This window comes from Leptosomus discolor, chromosome 19 (assembly GCF_034619465.1).
Source record: "Leptosomus discolor isolate bLepDis1 chromosome 19, bLepDis1.hap2, whole genome shotgun sequence".
Taxonomy (NCBI): domain Eukaryota; kingdom Metazoa; phylum Chordata; class Aves; order Leptosomiformes; family Leptosomidae; genus Leptosomus; species Leptosomus discolor.
The window spans coordinates 2,761,264-2,783,518 of NC_141409.1; the positions used below are offsets into that span (position 1 = coordinate 2,761,264).

Genomic DNA, 22,255 nt, shown 5'->3' on the forward strand with positions numbered 1-22,255 from the left:
TAACCAGCAATTAACAGACAATTGAATTAGACAAAACCTGAGCCCACAGTTGGCTTTCACAGAAAGTTTTCCAGATTGCACTAGTTCAAATACCACCAAATCAGTTTTCTCAGAACAGACACACAGCTTTGACAGAAAGGAAGCTTACTTCCACCTGAAACCGACCCAGGTGCAAGACACTGAGCCCACCCTGCAAGCCAGAACACAACTACTCTGTACTGCTAGAGACAGAGGGAGAAGAGACACACAGGAGACATCTGGGCTCCATGTTCTCCACTGACCCCCTGGCCGATACTACTCACATGGAAACAACCTTCTGTTTTGAAGAGCTCTGCCTTCGCATCCCACTTTCTCAGTTTTCTACTAACAAGGATCTTCAGACAGGCCTGGAAGGCCCTTCATTCTTTACAGTTCATCTTCTGTTGGTGCTTGCTCCCCACCTGAAGATCGTAACCCCTCCCAAAGCAAACTGTGAAGTCAGAAAGAGAAGTTTGTGAGGTCAGGCACAGAGCAAGCAGCAGAAACGAATGCCTGGAGGACGCATATGCTGTTTTCGTATCCCAAAACATTTCTCAAGTGCGAGTAAAGAAAACAAACAAACAAGAAGGCAAATTCCCAACATGACCTACCAGAGGATGATCCCAATTCTGAAGACTTCTCCTCCCAGCTCAAAGGGAGCAGAATGTCATGACAACTCTGGCCAAACAAGGAGACTCCTCTCCGGTCTCCCACCCCAGGATGGGCAGTGCTCATCACAGCACAAGTGCTGCTCCACATCGCCAAGCCAATCATAGAACAGAATCATAGAATAGTTTGGGTTGGAGTAACCTGGCAAATTAAGAGCTTCCAAAATTCAGACCTTGGTAAAGTATCTGTGCTCCCTAGAATGCAAATCCAAGTCTTGAGGAGGGAAGGAGAAACAGGAGCAAAATCTTGGCATTTAGGTGCTCCAGACGTGCTTCTCTCCTCTCAATGAGGCGTATCAGACAAAAGTCAGCCTGTGAGCAGACACAGCATGAACAGCTCCTCTGAGCAGAACACCCTGTGACCACAAAAAGCTGTGGCTTCTTCCACTGAGTCGCTGGAGAAGGGGGCTGGCCAACCAGCTCCTCTTCTCACCAACTTCCCAGATTGCTCCATTTTAGGGCTTTACGTTTTATTTTGCTTTTTCAGCTGTGAAGTTGAGTTTTTAAGTCTTTGGGAGAATCTCATCTGCCAGACATTGCTGCATGTGTGCTTAACATCCACCATTAGTGCAACTACAACCAAAGCTGCCTTGGAGGGGACAGTTACTCGGATGGTGGAGAGGGCCAGTCAATCCCCCTCTTTGGTTGTCACAGCAAGAAAGCTCCAGATCTGGTGCCAAAACCACACTGTAAAAAGGAGAAGGGGAGAACGGGCTGGCAGTTAAGGGTGGCTGTGGCTTTCCTGTTTGCACACCCTGGCTGTGCAGCCACGGTCCAGCTCAGCCTGGCTGTGCACAGCCTGGCATCAAATGGTTGCACAAATGACTGCAATTTTACCTCATTCCCAATTCCAGGGCTTTAAACCTGTGCTAACTCTGCTTTGTCCACTTCCCTGCCCTTGCAGACAGACAACACAATGAGCCCAAGTTGGCAAATCCCACAGAAGTTATCAGCCTGTCCCTCAGCAAAGCAGTGTTGGCGTTTGGAGCTTTCTTTTCAAAGGAACACAAGGGGTTTGCACATTTGCCTGAGCATTGAAGAGCCTGTTAGTGGCTCTCAGGCAAACCAATCCAAAAGGTGTAATGTGCCATCAGGAGAAAGACCTACAAAACCTGTCCCCAGTTCTGCCCATTAGCTGAGCTGCACAGTACACACTCTGTACCCTCAAAAGCCAATCTTGCTTTGGATTCCATCCTCCAGCCAAGTTTTCTTGCTGCAGGGTACCTTGTGCTTTTCAATGGGAACAGCAGCGCAGCACAAATGCTTTCTAATTGGCATACATCTCACTTAGGTTTTTTGTTTGTAGTTTGAGGCTTAGTTATTGTTTGTTAGGGGTTTCTCCTGCACTGCCAATGCAAACAGATGTGCTACCACGGGGCCAGCTGATGGCTGGGCAGGCGGGATTTGTACGGGAGAAAACAAAACCAGCAAGAAGAAAAGTTGGCCCTACAACCAACACCTCCACTTGCAAAAGCCACTGCCAGAGAAATAAGATGTCCAAGTGCCTCTGCCTTGGCAGCTCATCTTCAAGTGCTGCTGGCCCTGCCGCTGTCAGTGGGGTTGCAGACTGCGCCGGGACAGCCATCTGCAAGACTTACATTTAGGATACAACTAGTTTTGCCCCAAAGCCAGTCACAGTGCTGAGAGGTCAATGCAAACGCTAGACTCGAGCTAACAGCAGGTCCTGTTTCTAGGCTGAAAAGGGCAAGACAGCTGGGTGCAAAGAGCTATCCTCAGTGACCCTGACCTAGGGAAGGTCTCTGGCATGCAAACTGTTCCCCTGTCCGAGCCCCGTGGCAGAGAAGCTGTCAGTTAGTGCCTGCCAGGTTCCAGGCATCTGCACACAAAGCCTGACAGATTGGGTTTGCCATTTCTCATGTCTTGGGACTTGCAATGTCTATGACAACCAGAGACGGGCAGGTGGGATCTCGGTTTAAAATCTGTTCCACAGCAGCGCTCCAAAGAGGGCCCCCAGTCTCACCACTGCATTGTCAGCCACCAGAGAACACCCCCGCACTGTTGAAGGGCTTCAGCCTCCAGCCTGCCCGTGTGGAGCTGAGCAAGTCCATCCTCCTGAACCTCTGGTGATGCTCTGCTGCCACCATGACTGCAGCTCCAGAGCACACGACTGGAAGCAGGAGAGACTACTTCAAAAATAACAATTTGCTTCAATTTGCCTCCGGGACACAAGTCTCAGCGATGAAAAATTAACAGTTTGGCACCAGAAGCTGGGAATGGTCCAAGAGGCACCAAACCTGACAGCCTGCAGAGATCCCATCCAGCAGCCCGTGAACTGTGCCTCCGGTCACTGGACACAGCAGAGCACTGGTCTTGGAGGACAGCAGAGTGACTGAGATGTTGTTGCATTATGGTGATCTCTAATTGCATTTGGGGTGTGCCTGTAAGTGTGAACGTTTACGGGCCCGTGGCCTTCCTAGCCAGAACAATTCGGCAACATAACAAGTAGTGTAATGCACTGTAGGTATTCAAAAGACATTCGTGCTACTAGAGGAAACCATTCTAAATAAAATGGGAAGATATTCTTTGCACTCAATCAGGAGCACTTACATTCAGAAGGATCTTTGAGCCCATGCACTTCTCTAAGCTTCCTTCAAACCCCGGTTTGACAAAACTGATGATCTTTGTTCCCCTGAAAAATCATACACCTTGGTTTGTCCTCGGCCTTGTGAAGGTTATTTTGAGTGTGGGTACTGAGAAACTTTTTTACAAAAAGTTTCGGTACAAGGGTTCTCAATGGCAGCTGGCAGACCCCGGCAAGCTTGCTGGTGGCCCGCAGACACCTGTGCTGTCACCACTTGCTCGCTTTTCCTGGTTTCTAGCTTTTACATATAAGCAACTGCTGTGGTTCCTATAAGGATAGTATTTACTCGCAAATGGGCTACTCTAGAACAAGTCTGAGAAACCCTGATGTACAAAATTCACAGAGAAGCTACTTAACACTGGGAATTCAGAAAAGAAATTATGCTGTAAAAAAATAAATCCAAGAAACATAACAATTACAGACATTTTCTGCCATGAACCATTTCTCTTAGTTTTAAATCAAACTCATAATCACTAGCTAACATGTTAAACTCAAAACTAGGAGCGGAGACAGAAGAGTAACTTTTGTTTTTTGGAAAAAACGTATATGAAAAAGTTAAAAATAAAATTAAAAAAACCCTTTGAGTCTCCCTTCCTGATTTCTAAAGATACTGGTGTTCATAAAACACAGCTGCCCTGATAACATGCACCGTATGTCAAGAAGGCTGCAGACAAATGCCCTCAAGGTGTACAGTTATTCAAAGGAGCAAAGTCCAGTGCAGAACTGGTCTGTTCAATGTAGTCTGATTATCCATGGCAAGATGGCCCAGGGGACAAGAGGAAAGGTGGGGTGGAGGAGAAACAAAAGAAACTTCAAGTCACTTTAGATCTCAGCTGCCTGAAGACTTTAGAACATCAGCCTCCCATTCGTCTGCCCACTTGAAAACATTAGAAAGTCTGTCAAGTCCACACACTATCTATGGAAAGGAGCACGTTCCTGGCAGAGGGCTGTCTCTCTCACGTGCTCAGCTTTCCTTTCAAACTTAATTTTATATATATTTATATTTTTATATATATATAAAAAAGCACTTGGTTTCCAGGGGCATTCATAATGAGGTCCACAGTGTTTAGAACTTAAAATTCTTTTTCTTTGTTTGGAACAGTGTTTTAAAGTTTTGTTTTAATTAAAAGACAGTCTTAAAGCATGTTGGACTTCAAAAACATGAGTTTGTTCATGTCTTCTGGACTGAGTAGCCGTCTCCTTTTGATTAAGAGAGCCTGCTCACACATATTTACACATTCGCTTCTGGCACCAACAGCAGGCACTGCTAAGAGCCAAAAGGCTAGCTTGGCTAGTTTTGTATGCTTTTGGGTAACACACGACCAGTACTGAAACAGGTCAGGGGTGGCCTGGAAGAGAGGTTCTTGCAAATAATCATAGACTTCATTTTTCCCGAACCAATCTTCTTCCTGAGCTGCTGTGGCTTCCCCTGCTGCCCGAGGCTTCTTGGTTGAAGGTTCAAATTCTGTTTCTTCTGCCCAGGACTCTTTCACCTCATTGATCAGCTCACAGACCTTGCCAATGATCTCTTCATGCTGGTATGGTGGGACGGGCCGCAGCTTCTGCTGAGGGTCTAAGATCATGGCTACCTTGTGTGCCGAATGAACTTTGAAGTTCTCCTTCAGTGCCTCCAAGAAGAGGTGGCAGAGTTTGCTGACCACACCAGCATCGTTAGCTTTGGAAGTGAACAGTTTCTCCAGTTTGACGTAGGTGGGCAGTACCAGCTGCAAGGTGGGCCGGCTCTCGTTGCTCAGCTCAATCACTGCCTGTTTCACTGGCGCCAAAATGGCCGCCAGGTTGCTGAGCAGGTGTTTGTTCAGGTTTTGGATGAGGTTCATCTTCTTGGCCCTGCTGTAGAACTCGCAGATCTGCTCGTAGCGCTCATGGACGAGCAGGAGGGAGTCGGTGACTGAGTTCCAGCAGGGTGGGGGAGAGGTCTCTTCCAGGGAGCCAAAGGTCTCCTTTGAGAGGCCCGTGGATCCTGCCAGATCTTCACAGACATTCAGGAGCTCGATCACTTCGTGCATATTGCGAGCCTGTAGTGTTCGCTTGTTCAGCACACTCTGCACTACTGAGTTCAAGGCACAGGCCGAACAACGCAAGCACATGCCTGCCTTGGAGAACGCAGAGGAATTGACCTTGCAGTCTGTGACGTACACCGTCCTGATCTCTGACATCACAAACTCCGAGAGCACATTCTGTACCCAGTGGTGGATAAAATCACCATTATCTCGAATGTCTACGCCCTTAATTCCCAGGACGTAACTCTTGATGTGGTTGCCCTCCACCTGATAAGCTGTCAGGATGTAGCAAGAATCGGGGCCGATGCTCTGCGAGTGGCACGTGACACCGATGCCAAGGCAGGCGTTGCTGCCCAGGGCGCAGGTGACTTTCACCTTCACTTGGTTGTACATCCGAGGCAAATGCTTCAGAGCCAGTGTGTTGAAATTGCCAAGGATTTCGGTGACAGAGAAGGCACCATAGCGAGCTCCACTATCCACCAGGGTCTGGGCGAGCTTGATGAATTCCTTCCCACTCACCACGCTCAGAGCCCCAAGGTCAGTGCACATCACCCTCAGGAGCCTCTCGGCAATGTTCTGCCGCTCCTTCTCTGGGATCGCGCTGTTCCCTACTGAACCGCTTGTGGATGCTGCAGTGAAATACAAGGAGGGAGAGAAAGCACTGTATGAGCATTGCTCCTCTGCAACAGGAGAGAGGAGGAAGTCACAGAATAATTCCGAGAGAGACCCAAAGAGGTGGAACATGCCCAGATGATGGAAGAGACATCTCCAACCCTGGCTTTCTTCCCCAAGGGGTTTCTGGACAGAGGAACCTCCACGGACAGGCCTTGCACTCAATTACAGCAGCAAGGAGTTTATCTGCATGCTTTCCCTGCGGTGGGGAGTGAGACAGAGCACACGTTATCTACTCACAATCCAGAGCCTAAACCAATGGCATCTCGGTGGTGCTCACTGAGGAACTGCCTAGGTACGTTACATGGTCACCTGTGTGCCGTTTGCTACCCATGTCTACAGGCTGCTGGTCACAGCTTAGCCCAGCTGGAAAGCTGGACATCTTTCCATTTTTGTGACTTGAACCTTTTCTTTGAGACAGTTATTTTAAGGAGTTCCTTCAGTGAAGCATACAACTTCCTCCACCATCTCAAACAGTGCTGAAGCCCAAGTTTCCACTTCTTCCTCCGAACTGAGGCAACCTCACTTTTTGTGGCTGATTTTGGGCAACGTGAATGTCATTTTTGGCCAGAACACACAAGCACCATGTTTTTCTATCACCCTTCCCCTAGGCTGCTGATTTCCCTGCTGCTGTGGAACTGATTTCCCACAGGGCTGTATTTTACCTTTGCCCGTGGTAAAGCACAAGCTCACAGGATGAGCCGGGGATAAAGCCAGACGCTGGCTGCCTGCCAGCAGAGGGAGTGACAGGTTATGCCTATGTCACACCATGACAACTGGATCAGGTTTTTAACCCCAGGCTGGAAAGCCTGAGCTTGGATCAGAAGTTAACTTTTTCCAGGAATTCCCAAACACATCTTCCTTACAATCTTTTCCAACCGCCCCTGCAGGGTTCCAGCGCTCCTGCAATGGGAAGGGGTGCTCTGCTCTGGATGAAACCAACTGCAGTTAGGTGAGGACAAGGGTCTTGTGCAATGCCCATCACTGCTGCACCCCCTCTGGCAGTCACTTGTTCAAAGCGGACAGGTAAGCCCAGAATGGAAGAGCAAACGCTGCTACGTACTATTGTTGGCGTTATTTCTTTGGAGCTGTGGTTTCCACTTTTCTTCAACAACAGCCAGAGGTGATCTGGGCTGGCTAGAGGCAATATTGTTCTCGTTGTCAGCTGTGGGGCAAGAGACAGGGAGGTGTTAGAAGCACAAACAAAGGGAAACAGTGCCCATCTGCTTAGCATTTACTTATGGTTCCCTTAACTAAGGTAACAACAATCTACTACATTCTCTGGAGCTCTTAAGCAGTTTTCAGTGAGGGCACAGTATCGTCAGGAACCTCGAAACTGTCTTTGGACTTGTAACCTATCACCTCCCAAAATGTGGCCGAAATGACAATGGCTTTTTCTGTGCATCGGTGACATTGATGCCCTCAAAACACCTTGAGAAATGTCTCCCAGTCACCTGAAGCTGCACACCAGGAGGAATAGATGTTCCTTGTACAGCCTGACTTGTGCAATTTGCTAGCTTTCGAAATGAAAAGAGGTGTAACAAACATTTATCCTTCGTTTGCCTTACTGCTTCTTTCTGCACTGCAAGTGGCTTCCCTCTTCTTTGCTGTTAAGTACTTTGTTTTCCGAGCTATGCTCAACTCCTCTGTATCTAAGGATATTATTACAATCTTCATACATGGTTTCCTCCCACTGTAGAGAGGGCCAGTCTCCTCTTGAGCTGCTCACTGCTACCTCAGACTGGAAACAAAAAGAAAAAAAGCCAAGTTTCTGGAGTATGACCAAAGATTGTTCCTCCCTACGGCTGCAGAGATACCAACTGCCCTAGGGGTCTTTGTGTTCATGCTCCTGTTTCTGTGTATGTAACTGGGCTGAACACTTTGGCTGCTCATCTGATGGGATCTTTCAAGGAAATGCAGTCAAGATCAGTAAATTCTGTATCAAATCCACGTTCTTTCCTCTCCTGTGCCCCAAAAACTTCTCCCCACTCTTTAGAGGAAATCTTCTAGCTCTTACTATGCTTCACTACGAAATTGTGCTCTGAAATAGGCTGTGAAGCAACAATTAAGTGCAAAATGAAGAGAGGAGGAAGAGGAAGGAGAAAGATGGGAGAGACCGATGACCAGGCTGAACAGAAGGATGGAATTAAAAACAACAAAGACAAAACAGATCCTTTACTCATCACAGATGAACTCATCTCACCTAATTTTGGACATCTCTGTTAGACACACCTCTCTTCAAAGTGACCGTTTAGGGCTCCTCTTACACTCAGTGGTGCAAGAGGCTTAAGAGTGTGATTCATTCACTCAGACAGAACTATATGCCTCTTGTAGTGTAAGATCCATCACGCTCTGAACTCACCTGGAGGCACTGACTTCTCCACTCATTATAAAGGCAGTCCAAGCTGATCAGCTCAGGCGGCAGTATCTATAGCCCAGGCACGCCAGCGTGCTGTGAAACGGGTCCTGCCCCAGCGCTCCAGCCAGCAGAGCGAACCACAGGAATGCCTTCCTGAGGCACACACAGGGGCTCTGCTCTGCAGCCCAGGTTGATCTGGCGCTGGGCAGAGCAGTGGGCTGCCCATCAGAACAATCAGGAGAGGGCAAAGTTGCTCTCCTTCGTGTGTGGCAATGACCTGGGACAGAAGGGAGATCAGCAAGGACCTAGAGAAAAGCAATGATGTGATGAAACTCCAGTGCTCTTTTCCTTACAAGCAAGTCCTCTCAAATTTGAGCAGCTCTGCATGTTAACTGCTGGGGCATTCACAAACCTTGCTGATGAACAGCCACAGACTGGATCAATACCTAAGAGCAATCCAGGATATGACACAACCAGGGTAGACTCTGGGACTGCCTCGAGGACTGTATGTGAACGTATGGAAGAGACGTGAAGAGTCTGGTGCTCCAGTGAATGCCAGTGATCAGATATAACACATCACTGTTCCCCCCCGTATTTGCCTAGACTAATTGCTCCGGAGCTAATGCCACCAGTGTCCTCAACTCCAAAAATCTGCAGGTAGGCAAACTTTATTGATGGTTCAGGCCCTCCTTGTCTTGGTGAGGGGTGGGTAGGGGGAGAAATCCTCTGTATTTCCTCCCCCCAACTCTTTATCTATTTCCTAATAAGGGACTTATATACGAATATTTGCTGGCATTTGATATGGCATTAATGAGATATGTGCATTTCAGCCTCACCTTCCTTATCAGGCAGTCTGTGAACTACACAGATCATGGTTCTTTAATTTCTCTTCATGCCTCCAAACCTTTAATCTAGGTTCAGCCTAGCTGTCCTTTTATTTTTTTAGCTCTAGATTGTAGGAAGGGCATTATATGGTGGCAGTCGACCTGAACAAAGTACTCTAAAGGGAGTCAAAGCTGTATATTGTACGGTGTAATTACAGAGCAAATTCCTTTGCCTGGTGTTCTGCTGTTCTATTTCTGCCTTTCAGCATCCAATTTACATTCTAATTGCTTCTTCTCATTGTGTAGCTGCTTTATGGAGCTATAATCTCTCCTTATTACCCTCTAGCCTTCTAGAAGTTTCAGCCCTCTGAACGACTCAAGAACCAGTATGTCCCTGCTTTTGCTCCTTGAGGCCCCCAACTTCATTCCCCGCCTTCAGTCACTTGCGAAAGGGTCTCAGTGGATGCTTCACATTTAGTTAGAAGAGATCAGCCCTTTGCATCAGACATGATAAGCCAAACTGGACTCCTGAACACATTCACTGAGGGAGTATCTGCCCCACGTGGGCTTCTTGTATCTCTGCATCCCCATAATGAAACATTCCTTGAGCCAGGCATATGGACTGGTACAAACTGCTACTATGCCAGTGTCCCCAGTATGTGGATCCTGTGCCACCAGTTCCGCTCACTGCTGCAAGGTCTTTGCGCTCCCAGGCTTCAGAGATGTCGCACTGATGCTGCTTCTTGGATATGGAAATCCCCAAGCTCTGACAGGCAAAAAGGCAACAAACGGCGACTGCAAGCCCTGTGCAAGCTCCACTGCTGCTCTGCTCGAGCCCAGTACCCAGGACCGGACATCCCCCAAAGCTGCCCGCAGCTTTCACACCTCTTACTTTGTTCTGCTCTCATCCCACAGTAGCAAATACCACACCACTTGCCCCCACATGCCTAGATCTGGAGGAAAGGCTGCTGTTCCCTCCAGAGGAAGAGGCAGGAGCACAGGATCGGCAAGCCACACGTGCAGAGATGCCAGAGCAAGGGACAGCTGCTTTTGCAGGCGGCAGCCTTGGTGATGCCTGGAGAAAGCACGTAGAGAAGACAGGGACAAGCTTGCTGTCACTGTACCAGTGAGACATTCAGGGGGAAGCAGCCAAGCAGAAGACAGTGACTTACAAACAGAGCAGAGAGAGATGAGAAAATACAGAGTTTAATAGGAGCAATCCTGAGTTGGGGAGAAGGCATTTATCCATTTATTATTTATTTATTATTATCTCTGCTGCCATTACATGAGTCAGATGACAGATACCTGTTCCCTCCAGCCCTGTTCTGTGTCCAAAGTAACCCAGGTGAACAAGCCCAGAAGCCAGGGGTCATTTGTAAAGAAGAGAGAAGGAAGAAGCTGCAGACAGCACTAGGTTAAAATTTTCAACAGCTCACACCTTGGCAGTGAACTGCCATTCTCCCCTTTGACATTTTAGCCTTGGTCCCTCCTTTGCAGCTCCTCAGTGTCGCCAAGAGCTGTAACTCAAAATGTTGCATTTCAGTACCAGAGACCAGAGCCAGGATCAGGATGGTCAGGATGCAGCATGGAAGCAAGCAGAAACCGCCATTACAAACAGCGAGACCAGACCCCAACACCATGGACTGACGGCAGCCGCTCCCCTGAGCGGAGCTTCCCCATTCCTCCGTGTAACATGAAGTCAAATTATTCCACATTAACCAGCTTACGCTCTTAACAGAAAATAACATCCACAAAACTCATACCACCTCACCATGAATCACCCTAAATGCCTCTTCATAACATTACATAGATGATAGATAAAGTAGCTGCTGAACAACACACAAAGCCTGCACTAAGATTCACCAAGGAGAACTGAACAGTAGCCAAGGAACCACGTAGCTAAGGAACTCATGGGACACTCACTAAAATCACATCTAAAACTAAAACACAGAACAAGGTAAGAACTTCAAGTAGAATTACTGTTACAGAATGGAAAATATGCTTTTCCTCAAGTCACTTGTCCTTCTGTGCCGCTCTACTCAGGGCTTACCTGCTAAGTGAGGGCAAACATAAGCACTGAACATGTGTCTCAACAGAGCAGCTGTCTGTTGGAGAACACGGGTCTGTCAAGGGTGAATTAATTTGTACGCCTGTGTTAATTCACTTGAATTTTCATTCAAGAGGAAAAAAAGAAAAAAATTCTGCCAATATCAAAAAAATCTACACATCCTGCAAAAATGTCTACGTTTTTGAATATTCTGAATGCTGTCTTTGAAACAGCTTCGGCTTTGAAATTTTAAAAACGTCTCTTATGTACTGAGATAGAAAACAAAAAAGGTGGCTTAGAAACAAAGTAGTGGAACTACTCCTCAGAATTTTCTTTTGAAGAGAGCTGAAAAGGAAACGAACACAACTGCTGATAGAGCAAATTCCTCTTCTGAGAACACATTTCAGTCCTTTGCAGAACTCCCGAAGACACAAGCACAGAAAAAGACTTGTGTGGGCAAAGGCTCTGCTGCCCTGCAAGCATTTTTGCTTTGTTTGCTTCAGTGAGAACTACTCTTTTTTGCAGGAGGGATTTCATCTGCTGTAGGAGTGACCCGTTAATGCTTACACAACAAGCATTCCCTAGATACTTTTGGATAAAGGGAACGAGTAGTTTGATGTGCTCTGTGCTAGCATGGCATGTTTCCTCTCTTCCTAGGGAAAGGAGCAGTATTTATGGTACACCGGTGAGCCTTGCATTCTTTCAGCCACTGCTATGTGCTCCAGCCTTTGAGTATCTTTTTTTTGCTGCAGGTGAAATTACTGGGGCTTTGGAAACCGTGAGCACAGAACGCTCGATTGACACACAACGGGGTCAACACCAGGCATCAGCGCAGAATTTAATTCTCCGCTTTAAGCGAGTCGAAGTGCCCAGCTTACCTGCATGGGACTGCATGTGCTCCAGGAGATTGTTATAAAACTGGAACTGGATTCCACAAGCTCCACAGGTGTAAGGCTCTGTTTGGGAGAAATCAGTTCAGAAGAATTATACAGAGTATGCAGGGAAGCAGCACACGTGCATACTTCAGTTTGTACAGTAGTGGGGCAGTGCCTTAGGGCCCGGTCCTTGTCACCTCAGCCCACGTGTGCACGTCACAGCAGCTCCTTAGAACCGAACCTGCAGGGCTCGGGCTGAGATTTGGGAAGAGCTGGGGCACGTCACTGCTTCCTTGGGCTGGGTCGGGCACTCTTCCACACGCTTCACTTTACTGCCACGAGAAGGCCGGGGAGAGCAGAGGGGCAGCTCGTGCACCGAAGCGAAGCACCTGCCGGTGCGTGTGCGTGCACGGGGTCTCGGTGAGTTTGCACAAAGATCTGCGAGGCTACACACTGCCTGGGCTTCACTAGCTCATGCCTGCTGCAGGCTGCTTTAAGCCTATCCTTGTTGGTCTTAAGCCTGAAAGCAAAGCATGGTGAATTCATTTATATCCAGTTCTGCCAAATGCCAGCCTCTGCTGCCTCTCCTGAGTAAGACAAGGAGCATCCGGTTGCTCAGAAGTTGGGGCTTGGAGAAGTGCCACGGGGGAACTCAGCTTGGGGGTTTTTTTATGGCTGTCAACAAGTGCAGCGAGACTGGGGCATGGTGAGTGCCACTGGGCTCGGCAGCAGCAAGTCGCCGGGGTAAGCAGAGGTGGAGGGGAAGAAGCACAGAAATCAGAGCTGTGCCAGAAGGCTGAGAGCAGAGCAGGAGAGCCGTGTTGCCAGAGTAATATGGATGAGCTGGAGACAGGAAAGAGCTGGGTGCAGAGCTCCCTCATGAGCTGAAAGATATGTTTAGTTCTGTCCTAACAAGTATGTCAAAAGTGCATTTTTTCCACTGAATTAACCTAATAGCAAATGTTTGCAGTTGCTTGTTTAAACAGTATTAGTTGAGTGCTTTAGTTGACAGATGGTACATAGAACTACGGTGGCTGAAGTATGTTAACATTGCAGTTTGCTTCTATACCTCCACATATACCAGCACACTGTCACCACTTACGCTGTGGCATTTTATTTTGCAACAGCAGACTGGACAAATGCAAGCATGTGGCATACAAACAGCTTTGCGTATAAACACCTGGCACACACACAGAGCAAGGTCTATCGCTACAATATACCAGAAATCTGTATCTATGCTCGAAAAGAAAAACACATTCTGTATCAATGACCAAGCAAAAGCACCAGCATCCAGGATGGAAGAACCAAAACAGAGGAAAGCACAAGCCTGACTTGGCTATAATTTGCAAGAAATCTACCTCAGGTAGCAAAACCCAGAATTCATCAGATGGCTACAGGAAGCTGCGAGGACAAACATAATATGTGACCATGAGCGGTTCGTATAAGCTACACTTACACACGGTAAGGCTCAACACCCTGCTGTGCCTGCCCCACAGAACCTACAGCCCTCTGAAACACTGGAGCCAGCTCCATCTGGAGGAGTTGTGCTCAACACTTTATTTAACTTACTGTGTTTACTTGTGATGCTACTCCTGTGCTTTGCTGTAGAGAGGAAGTCTGGAAACACTGTACTTAAGTAACTGTGCTTGTGAAAAAAAGGGAAGACACTGGCAGCTGAGTGGCACACTTAGGACTTTCAGAAGCAGCGGAATTAACACAGACTGGCTGTTTCTGTTGAAATCATCAGTGATTAGTGAAATAGTCAGTTGTGGTAAAATGCCATAGGAGGTGCAATGTAATCTAATTGTTTAGAGGAGAAGAGAAGACCCCAGATGGGTGCGAACCATCCCTCTTAGATACACGTTTCAGTGTCAGATGACTTGTGTTACAGATGCACCTATTTGCCCCCACTGCTTACGGAGCCCAGACTGCTCAGATGGCAATGTCTCAAACAAAGTAGGTTGACTCCTCCTTCAAGTGTCAAAATTAACATTCGGTTAATCACACTTCAAAGAGCCTGCTGAATGGTGCTGACAGGTTCCTGGCAGGGTCAGAAGAGCTGTGGTGCTGCAGCCAGGGTAGCTTACAAAGCCACCACCCCTGTTCTTTGCCCTATTGCTTTGCTGCAGCCCCTTCCCCTACAACGGGCTGGGGAGAACAGAACATGCCGTACATCTCAGGTGCTCCAGGAAGTCTGAAATGTAGAGATGTCACACTGCAGTTCCCTGGGACACCTTCAGGTCTCCGTGTGCCATTTAAACACAGGCAGCCACATACGTTCCCTTCTGCCATCTGCCTGTAGTAACCTTGTCCAGAGAAAGCGGTGGCAGAGCAATCTTCACTGCTGCAGTCCAAGACTCTTCTCTGCTCCCAACAAGTACAAACTCCACAATTCCCCTAGAATTAGGTTTCCAAGCAGCTACCAGAACAACTCTTCCCCTAAGCTCAGTTACAGGGCGCCTTGCTGGGAAGCAAATCACTCACATACATCCAGCACTCTCCAAGCAGCACATTTCTCACGTTTCATTTCTCTCCTGTTTCACTACGTCTTATTTCCTTCTTACCTTATTTTGTCTCACTGAGCTGCTTTACCTTCCTGCAGTTACATTCTCAGCTTGTATTAACACCATAAACCTGTGCTGTCTTTCCTCTAGCTCTCCTCTTCACTCCCGACCCGTCTTTTCTGGGTCCTCCCCATCTACATCCACCATGCAGTGACCATCAGGGTCTCCACAGTTCTTCATCTCAAGCTCCTCCCTCTGCCACTACAACATACCGTACACTCAGTGACTCTGAAAGGTCTCTCATTTGTGATTCTTCTCAGAAAAATCCTGTTGAATTTCATGCCATTTCCAAAACCCTGCCCTTCTGTTCTACTACAGAAACGTTCACCTCTGGAAACAAAATCACTGCCCACTTTCAAAAACCAATCTTGCATTCTGAAAATGCCAAAACGTTTTCTAAATATTTTTGAGACAAAGAGCCATAGAAGTCTACAGTTTGCCACAAATAAAAATGAGTTAAAACTAGGGATAAAATTTAAATTCATCCACAATTCAAAACTCTTTCCTGGGGAGGATGGAAGGGACGCTTGGGAGGATGTGCAGAAACCCTGTGGGAAATGAATGAATTTGCTTTACTTCCCAGGGCTTTCTCAACCCTCACACTTCTGCGATTTCAGATTCTAAGCCCCTTATGCTCCACAGTGCAGAGAGCTGGAAACGGTCAGGCCAGCTGGAAGGAGGGGGGATGTGTCCTCAGTGCTAGAAGAGGGAGAGGGATCTGCAAGGTGGAGAGAAGAAAGAGGCAATCTGTATCTGAAACCAGGCAAAAGCCACCACTGGAAAAGAACTGCTCATCCGGGCTGGTACGCACAGCGAGTAAACCCCCTCTCCCTTTGATTTCTGCTTGCAACTGAAAGGTAGAGTTAACTGGAAAAGTTCTCAAAACTGCTCTGAAGACCCCTGTGAGCCACACTCGTGCCCCTTTCTCCTCCCTAGGAGCACAGTCCCCTTCACGCCACTGCAGGACCTCTGCTTTTCCTTTCCCAGGGGCAATTTCAGCTCTCCTCTTCCTTGCTCAGACTGAGGTTTACAGCATCCAGAAGGGATCTGTTCTCCACCAGCTGGTCTGAACTCAGCAAGGCGCCCGCAGGTCCTGCCATGACTGCTCCAATCGACGAACCTCCCCTTTCCCTCTCGGCTTTGCTGGTGGTGGCACCCATCTGTGCCGCCCGCACCAACCCCCTGAGAAGACCTGTGCTCCCCAACAGCCTCAATTGTTTTGGGTGGCCAAGACAGGCCTTATGTACAAGCAAAGCAGAAAGAGCAGCTGTGCAGTCAGCTCAGAAATGGCTCAGAGACTTCCAAGCTGCAGCAGGACCGCCCAGACAGCCTGTCTCATGTTGCTGGAAAGCCTCTCCCTCACCTCCTCAAACCCTTCACCACTTCTCAGGAACCAATTCCTCTTGCCGCTCCACATCTGAGGGGATGGGAGTTGCGGCAGGAGCAACAGTAGCCCCTTTTGACGAGGAACAACCAGTCATCTACCCCACGTGCTCAGACAGGCTCCTGGCTCCCACTTGGGCCCATGGGCCTCTTCGCAATGCCGGCTGCTGTGAACTTTCTAGCTGTTCCCTTGGCATGGGCTGGGGAGGATGGTGCTCTGCTTTCTCCAAGCTTCCTGCTCCTTCTGTTTGCATTCCCCTGGGCAGGTACTAAACACATGCTGGTGCCAGCTCCTCTCTTGCTGTGTACTTGTCTTGTTCAGGCTGCAGGTTGGGACTCCAGTTCATACCTGTAACCACAGCTCTCAGAGCCCTGAGCCCTCTGGGGCTGGTGCAGGACGTGGGCTACAACATCCCAAGACTCCACCAATTCCCAGTGGGCCAGAAGGGCTGCCGCACTCACACAACCTTCCTTCACACTTGTATCTCAAGGGAGTGGAGCACAAATTCACCAGGCTGTGTGAGAAGCTTTCCCTTCCTCTCCTTGCTTCCACAGCTCACTCCTAGGAACCACTGCTCAACCTCAAGCAGCCGGGTGATGGGAAGGGAGGGTGTGAAAACAGCCCGAAGCTCACCTTGCACAGACAGGAAAGGTGGAAGGAGACAGGCAGAGAGCTCACCGAGGCTGCCTTCAGAGCACTCCCCCTTTATGGTCTGAAATCCCGAGCTTTGGCTGCTCTTGCTGTGTTGGCCAAGCTGTGACACAGGCACAAGGTCCCGCAGTTTGCATGCAGCAGACGGTGGCCTCTCTGCGACTGACTGCCACTAATGCATCCTACAAAAATCCCGCATTAACAAACAAGCCATCAAAGTCCTGCAATGCTCAACTCTAAACCTGTAGCCCAGCATTCTCACACTTCACTAAACCTCTCAGAAGATCGAATGCCATGCTGCTATTGTTCCTCTACCCACCTCCAGAAAGCAAGCTTTTCACATAGCCAAGACCAGAGCTGTGAAGCTGGGGCAGTGGTCAGAGATGCTGCATTTTCTGCAGGCCTTTGAGACACATCTGGAGCTCTCCCATAGGTTCACATTCAGCCGCAGCTACGATGCACTTTCCTGCAGTAGCAGAAAAAGCTGGAGAGCCTGTGCAGCAACAGGGAAGTGGCTCGGCCTGACCCCTGCCACATGCTGCCGTGCAGCGTGCCTTGCAAAGCAAGGCTTCAGGCATCTCCAGTTCTCCATGTCCTGCCACATGGCTGAGCTGCACGCAAAGAGGCTTTGCTGCAGAAGGGGTGGACACAGGCTCTAAGTCTTCACAAAAGGATAAGAAATCCTGAATTAGACCCTCAGAGAGTTCAGGATGCCGCATTAGCCCTGTTGCCTCTCTGGCTCTGTGCTGTTGCTGCACATCCAGAAGCTCCTGCAAACCTGTAGCCTAGACCTGGCAGCAGGAAGTCTGTGCATGAAATGGCAAACACCGCGTGGGCCGGCCCTGTCCACACGGCATCGGAGAAGGGGAGAGGGTACAACACTGAGTACATGACAGGCAACTGGCCGCACAGCGCCTTACGCTGCTCCTCCATTATCTGTCCACCCACCACCTTCTCCCATCTCCTTCCTCCTCCAGTCCCTCCCTCCTCACTGCCCGTCCCCTTCCACCCAGAGCTCGCAGCAGACACAGCAGGTTTTTCTCTCAAGCCATGCTAGCTGCTGCTGTGCTACTCGCTCCTTCCGCTGCCAGCCATGCAGAGGAGCAGAGCCCAGGCTCAGAGACGGCCATCTCTGAAGCAGCAGTGCTCTCCTCTCTCCAGCAACTTGAGGATCGCTCTGTGCTGAGCCACGATCCTGACTCTGAGGCAAAATATTCGAAAATTTGGAAGAAGGAGGAAATCACTCTGAACATGTCCTGTCTGCCAGCAAAAAGGGCTACTCTACAGCCAACTGATCTCAGTGGAGCCTGACTCTCGTTCCTGAGTTTTCCCACAAAAAGGGAATTGTGTAGGGGTTGCGTTGTGGAGAGCACAAGAAAACTGGCTGCAAGCAAGCAGTGCCATTGGAACTGCAAACACCCATGCCAGGGCACTTCTAACAGTCTCTTGCAAGGTCGAAACTCAAGCAGCGCAGCATCCCCAAGCAATGGTGTTCCCTTCTCGTATCAAGCACCAAAGAGCTTTTCTTCCCAAAAAGAAGAGACATTTGTCTGTGCTGCACTGGGTGGTGGCTGTTGAGCACAAAGCAGTCCTTCTCCCCAAAAGCATCCTCCCCCAGAAAAAACCTTTGTGAGCCAGGTCCCTCTCTGCTCTGAACAAGACACACTCTCACGTCACCCTTAGTGGTGGCCCAGACACTCTCTGAAAACACCTTTACAGAAACCTAAAGCACCAGCAGCTGCTGAAGCCTCTTCAGTCTCTTGAGCCACGCAGAACTAACACTCACAGTTGGTTGCACAATTTAAAACATCTTTCCCCAAGGCTATTATTAGACACTTTTATTAGTGCTTTATATACACCCAGTGAACAAGGCTCCAGAGTAAGGCAGCAGGCTGTATAAGCCAAGATAGAAAAAAACCAGCATTTGTGCTCAGGTTAAATAAATCACTCTAATTCCCATGTTAAGTCTCATTGCCACATCTAAGCCAGAGAAAATAGCAGAGCCTGGTTTGAGGCCAGGAGCGAACATGAGTTGAGAGCTTTTAACAGAAAGTTTCAACAGAAAACGCCCTGAGCTGCTTGCGCACGAGTGAAACCCATCAGCCAGCTCAACGGCTGATGGCAGTGCAGTGAGCAGGCCCCCAGGCAGCTCCCTCCTCAACACAAAAGACCCACATTTCAACACTTCCATCCACATTTTGATGAAAAACAAATGCAGAACTGTAAGGGAAAATTCTCAGTGTTTTCACCCAATGTTCCCATTGGCTTTAGCTTTAATAACAGTGTAACTGCATCTTCCTGTACCTTTGACACAAACCGCTAAAACAACGCATCAGGATCAGCAGCAGTCTTCTAGAAAAACGCCACCACACACCAAAGTAAGTGGAAGTTTCTTGAAAACAGAAATGCTGTCACTTCTACCCACCTCAGACAATAAAAGAGGTGCTATGAAAAAAGGTGCGATGAAGCACGCTTTAAAAAGGGGAGTCCCAAATCCATCACGGTTGTTAAATTTGTTGGCACTAATTTGATTTCTCTTCCAACGCGAACTCTCATGTTCTGAATAAAGCTCTTGCTTCTTGCTCAGATTTGTGAGTGGAAAAAGAACAAGCTTCCCCTGTCACTGTGGCCATGCTCAAGGTGCAGCACTCAGGGCTGTCCTACACCAAGGGGCAGCAGTCCTGGAGTACGAGGTTGGCGCAGATAGGATCAGCCTTAAAATCCAGACGCAAGCCAAGCAGTAACCAAACGCACTGTACGGCAAAGGGAGAAGCTCCGCCAGTTGAAAGCATCAAGGACACGGGGCAGAATCTCAAGCAGAGACCACCTGTGTCCACCCATCCCAAAGCTGCTCTCCTTCCCCTCCTGCTTCCTCACCACTGTGCCCTGGGCTTCCATTTCTCATCTGTGCTCTCAGGCCAAAGGGAATTGTCTCTGCAAAGGTGTTTAGTGAGCAGAGCCACGAAGACAAGTTTTCCTGTGCTTAAAGGTAACTTCAACGCGGGTTCATTTTCACTCTTCAAAGCTCTCAGAACACGTACTATTGGCATATTTCACAAAACTCCCAGAAGGCTGTTAAGTGAGTCTAAATGGTCTAGCAGCCGCGTACGCACAGAAACACCCCGAAGGATTTCTGTTGCATTTAGAACTGAAACCAGAGCCACAGAGGTGAGGCATTTTGTTCTTTGACACCTGGACTCATAATTAAAAAACCACTTATTAATGAAAAACGCTAAGAGGGCAGCCCAGCACGGCCGCAGAGTGGAAGTCCCCGCCTTTGCACACCACAGACATCCATCACACTTACTTTGTAAAAGCGGGAAAGGATTTGAAATCAGGGGACTTGCGGTTTCTGCAAAAAAGAAAGAGATTTAAATATTGAGACTGGCAGAGACCTTGCTGCATGCTACACAGCTCTGCCTATCTGCTCACTGATCCTCATCCTTACCCCGCACTTCCAGATTTAACTGTGGCAGGATGGGGGGTCTCCTTTTAGTGCTAATTACGACACATCCAGCTGTGAATTTTCTCTCCAGCGTCTTGCTAAGTTTCTCATGGCTAGGAATCTGTGTCTTTCCTTCCCATTTTAAGATGTCCAGAGATTTAAAAATATATCCTATGCTACAGTAATGGATACAGTCAAGTGGGGAGGGCCAGCAGAAGAAAAGCTAAGGGGGCAAGGATCCCTTTACAAATGCTTTTTTTTGGGGCCCCAGATGCAAACTCCCAGATTCACCGTGCGGTTTGCTCAAACTGAAGCTGGGAAGGAAAACCAGAGTGTTTTAGCTTCACTGGATGCTACGCCAAAGGAGAGAGTATCTAAGAAGTGCACGTTACTTCAGGCTGAGAATACACATTTTCTGCAGAGCACACCTTGCAGATTGCCTCTCCCTAAGGTGTGACTGAGGGATGGAAACCCCGGATGCTCAGCGAGCCCTTGGTCAACCAGGGGCTGTCTCCATCCACCCCACGGTACACGGGGTAGAAGCAGTGATTCTCAGCACCTCAGGCCCTGTGCAGTTTCCTACGGTTTCCAGGTGAGGTCCTTTTAATGTCAAACCCCTGCAGAGGGGAAGAAACCATTAGTGTAAAATACTCAGTCATCGATTCAGTGCATTTTCAGAATGGTCTCAGGTCCAAAGCTACGCATTGACACGTCAGTGAATGAGGATCTCAGGGCTGATGGACTTGGACTTGGTTGCTTGGGAGGAAAACGTCACTCACTAACTGCACAGACCAAGCCCAGTGAGCCTTTGTGCTCAATATCTCAACACGACGAGGACCTGAGCTGTTGAAGAGGGCTCAGCTGGCAGGGCCAGCCAGCAAGGAATGACGATGAAGGCATGGATGATGCTTGGCAAAGACATGACTAGACAGTGCTATGGAAAGGGTATGCATGGAAGGCACCGGCTGGATGCAGAACACTGCTGATCGCTTCACACACTGCTATTACCCTACACTGCACTAAGATTACGGGATGGAAGATTTGCTGTTTGCACCAGAAATAAACAATTCATTCCCAGACATTTGCAGCTGATGAGGTCTGTATCTGGAGGAAGATCTCCACTGGAACAGGTCCCTAACCTGGTCCTACTGAGCAGCTGAACAGGTCAGGCTCCTCTAGGTACCATTCCTTCACTATTTGTGCTCTCTGCCTCTGCTTTGGGAAGTGTTGTGCTTACTCAGGGAACATATGGATGCTCACTGGACTGTCCTACGGCTTCAGGCTTTAAATGGCTCTTTCAGCACCCCAGAGGAAAGTAAGCTTTTGAGGGCCAAAATCCAATATTCTACTGTCCCCCCAGAAGCAATCATGATCTGGAAGAGGCACACAGCACACAGCAGCGCCACACACCACTTAATACACCGCAGTGAATTCTCACCATACTCTCTGCCAGCTTTCCATCCAGAAGTGCTAACGTAGTCTCCTCGTTACGCCTGACTTCCTATACACATGAAAACCACTGTCAGCCTGCGCTAGGAGTTCAGGCCAGTTGCTAAATATGGCTACTACGGTATTTTAAGTGAAGAAAGACTGTTGGGAGTTTTCTGGTCTTTGTATGATGGGCCATTTTGTTATCTATGCACTGGAATGCCCCTGCCTCAGCACAGCCAATTCCACTAAAGCCACCTACTCAGAGAATAGTCACAGAAGCGTCATAGTTTGCATGATTAATGATAATTCAGCTTGCTCTGGGGATTTGCTCAACTTTCACTCCATAGATTCTCCAGGCAAAACTGAAACAGGAGTTCATGTTTTTCTGCTCACACATTCATCTCTCAGCGACTCTTTTTGTCCAGCCCCAGCCCAGCACAACATCTGTGCTTGAAGACTGCAATCCACAGCCCGCATCACTGGCTGTTTATCCCCAATTTTTCTGACTGCTGACACTCTTGCCTCAATGTCTTTCACATGTATTGTCTCAATGTCCCTCCTCGCATCCCAGGGCTCTTGAGCAATTGGCAGGCTATACCCACAGAGACTTGTTTCTGAGTGGTTATTTTAACCCAGTTATCTTAATTCCTGTCTACAAGTTGCCTCTTCGACATGACAAGTCTGGAACAACTTA

The 22,255-nt window shown here is 48.5% G+C and overlaps 1 protein-coding gene across 1 annotated transcript in view; it reads right to left on the reverse strand.

The window, feature by feature from the left end:
* Positions 1-4,424: 4,424 nt before the first annotated feature.
* The window catches only part of ZNF618 (zinc finger protein 618), a 78,461-nt gene continuing 60,630 nt past the window's right edge, over positions 4,425-22,255 (reverse strand). Inside the window, exons 16-19 of the mRNA XM_086475920.1 lie at positions 19,993-20,037; positions 12,090-12,167; positions 7,045-7,146; positions 4,425-5,938 (exon numbers count right to left, since the gene is read on the reverse strand). Of these exons, the coding sequence (XP_086332046.1) occupies positions 4,425-5,938; positions 7,045-7,146; positions 12,090-12,167; positions 19,993-20,037 (1,739 nt within the window). The remainder of the gene's footprint in view (positions 5,939-7,044; positions 7,147-12,089; positions 12,168-19,992; positions 20,038-22,255) is intronic.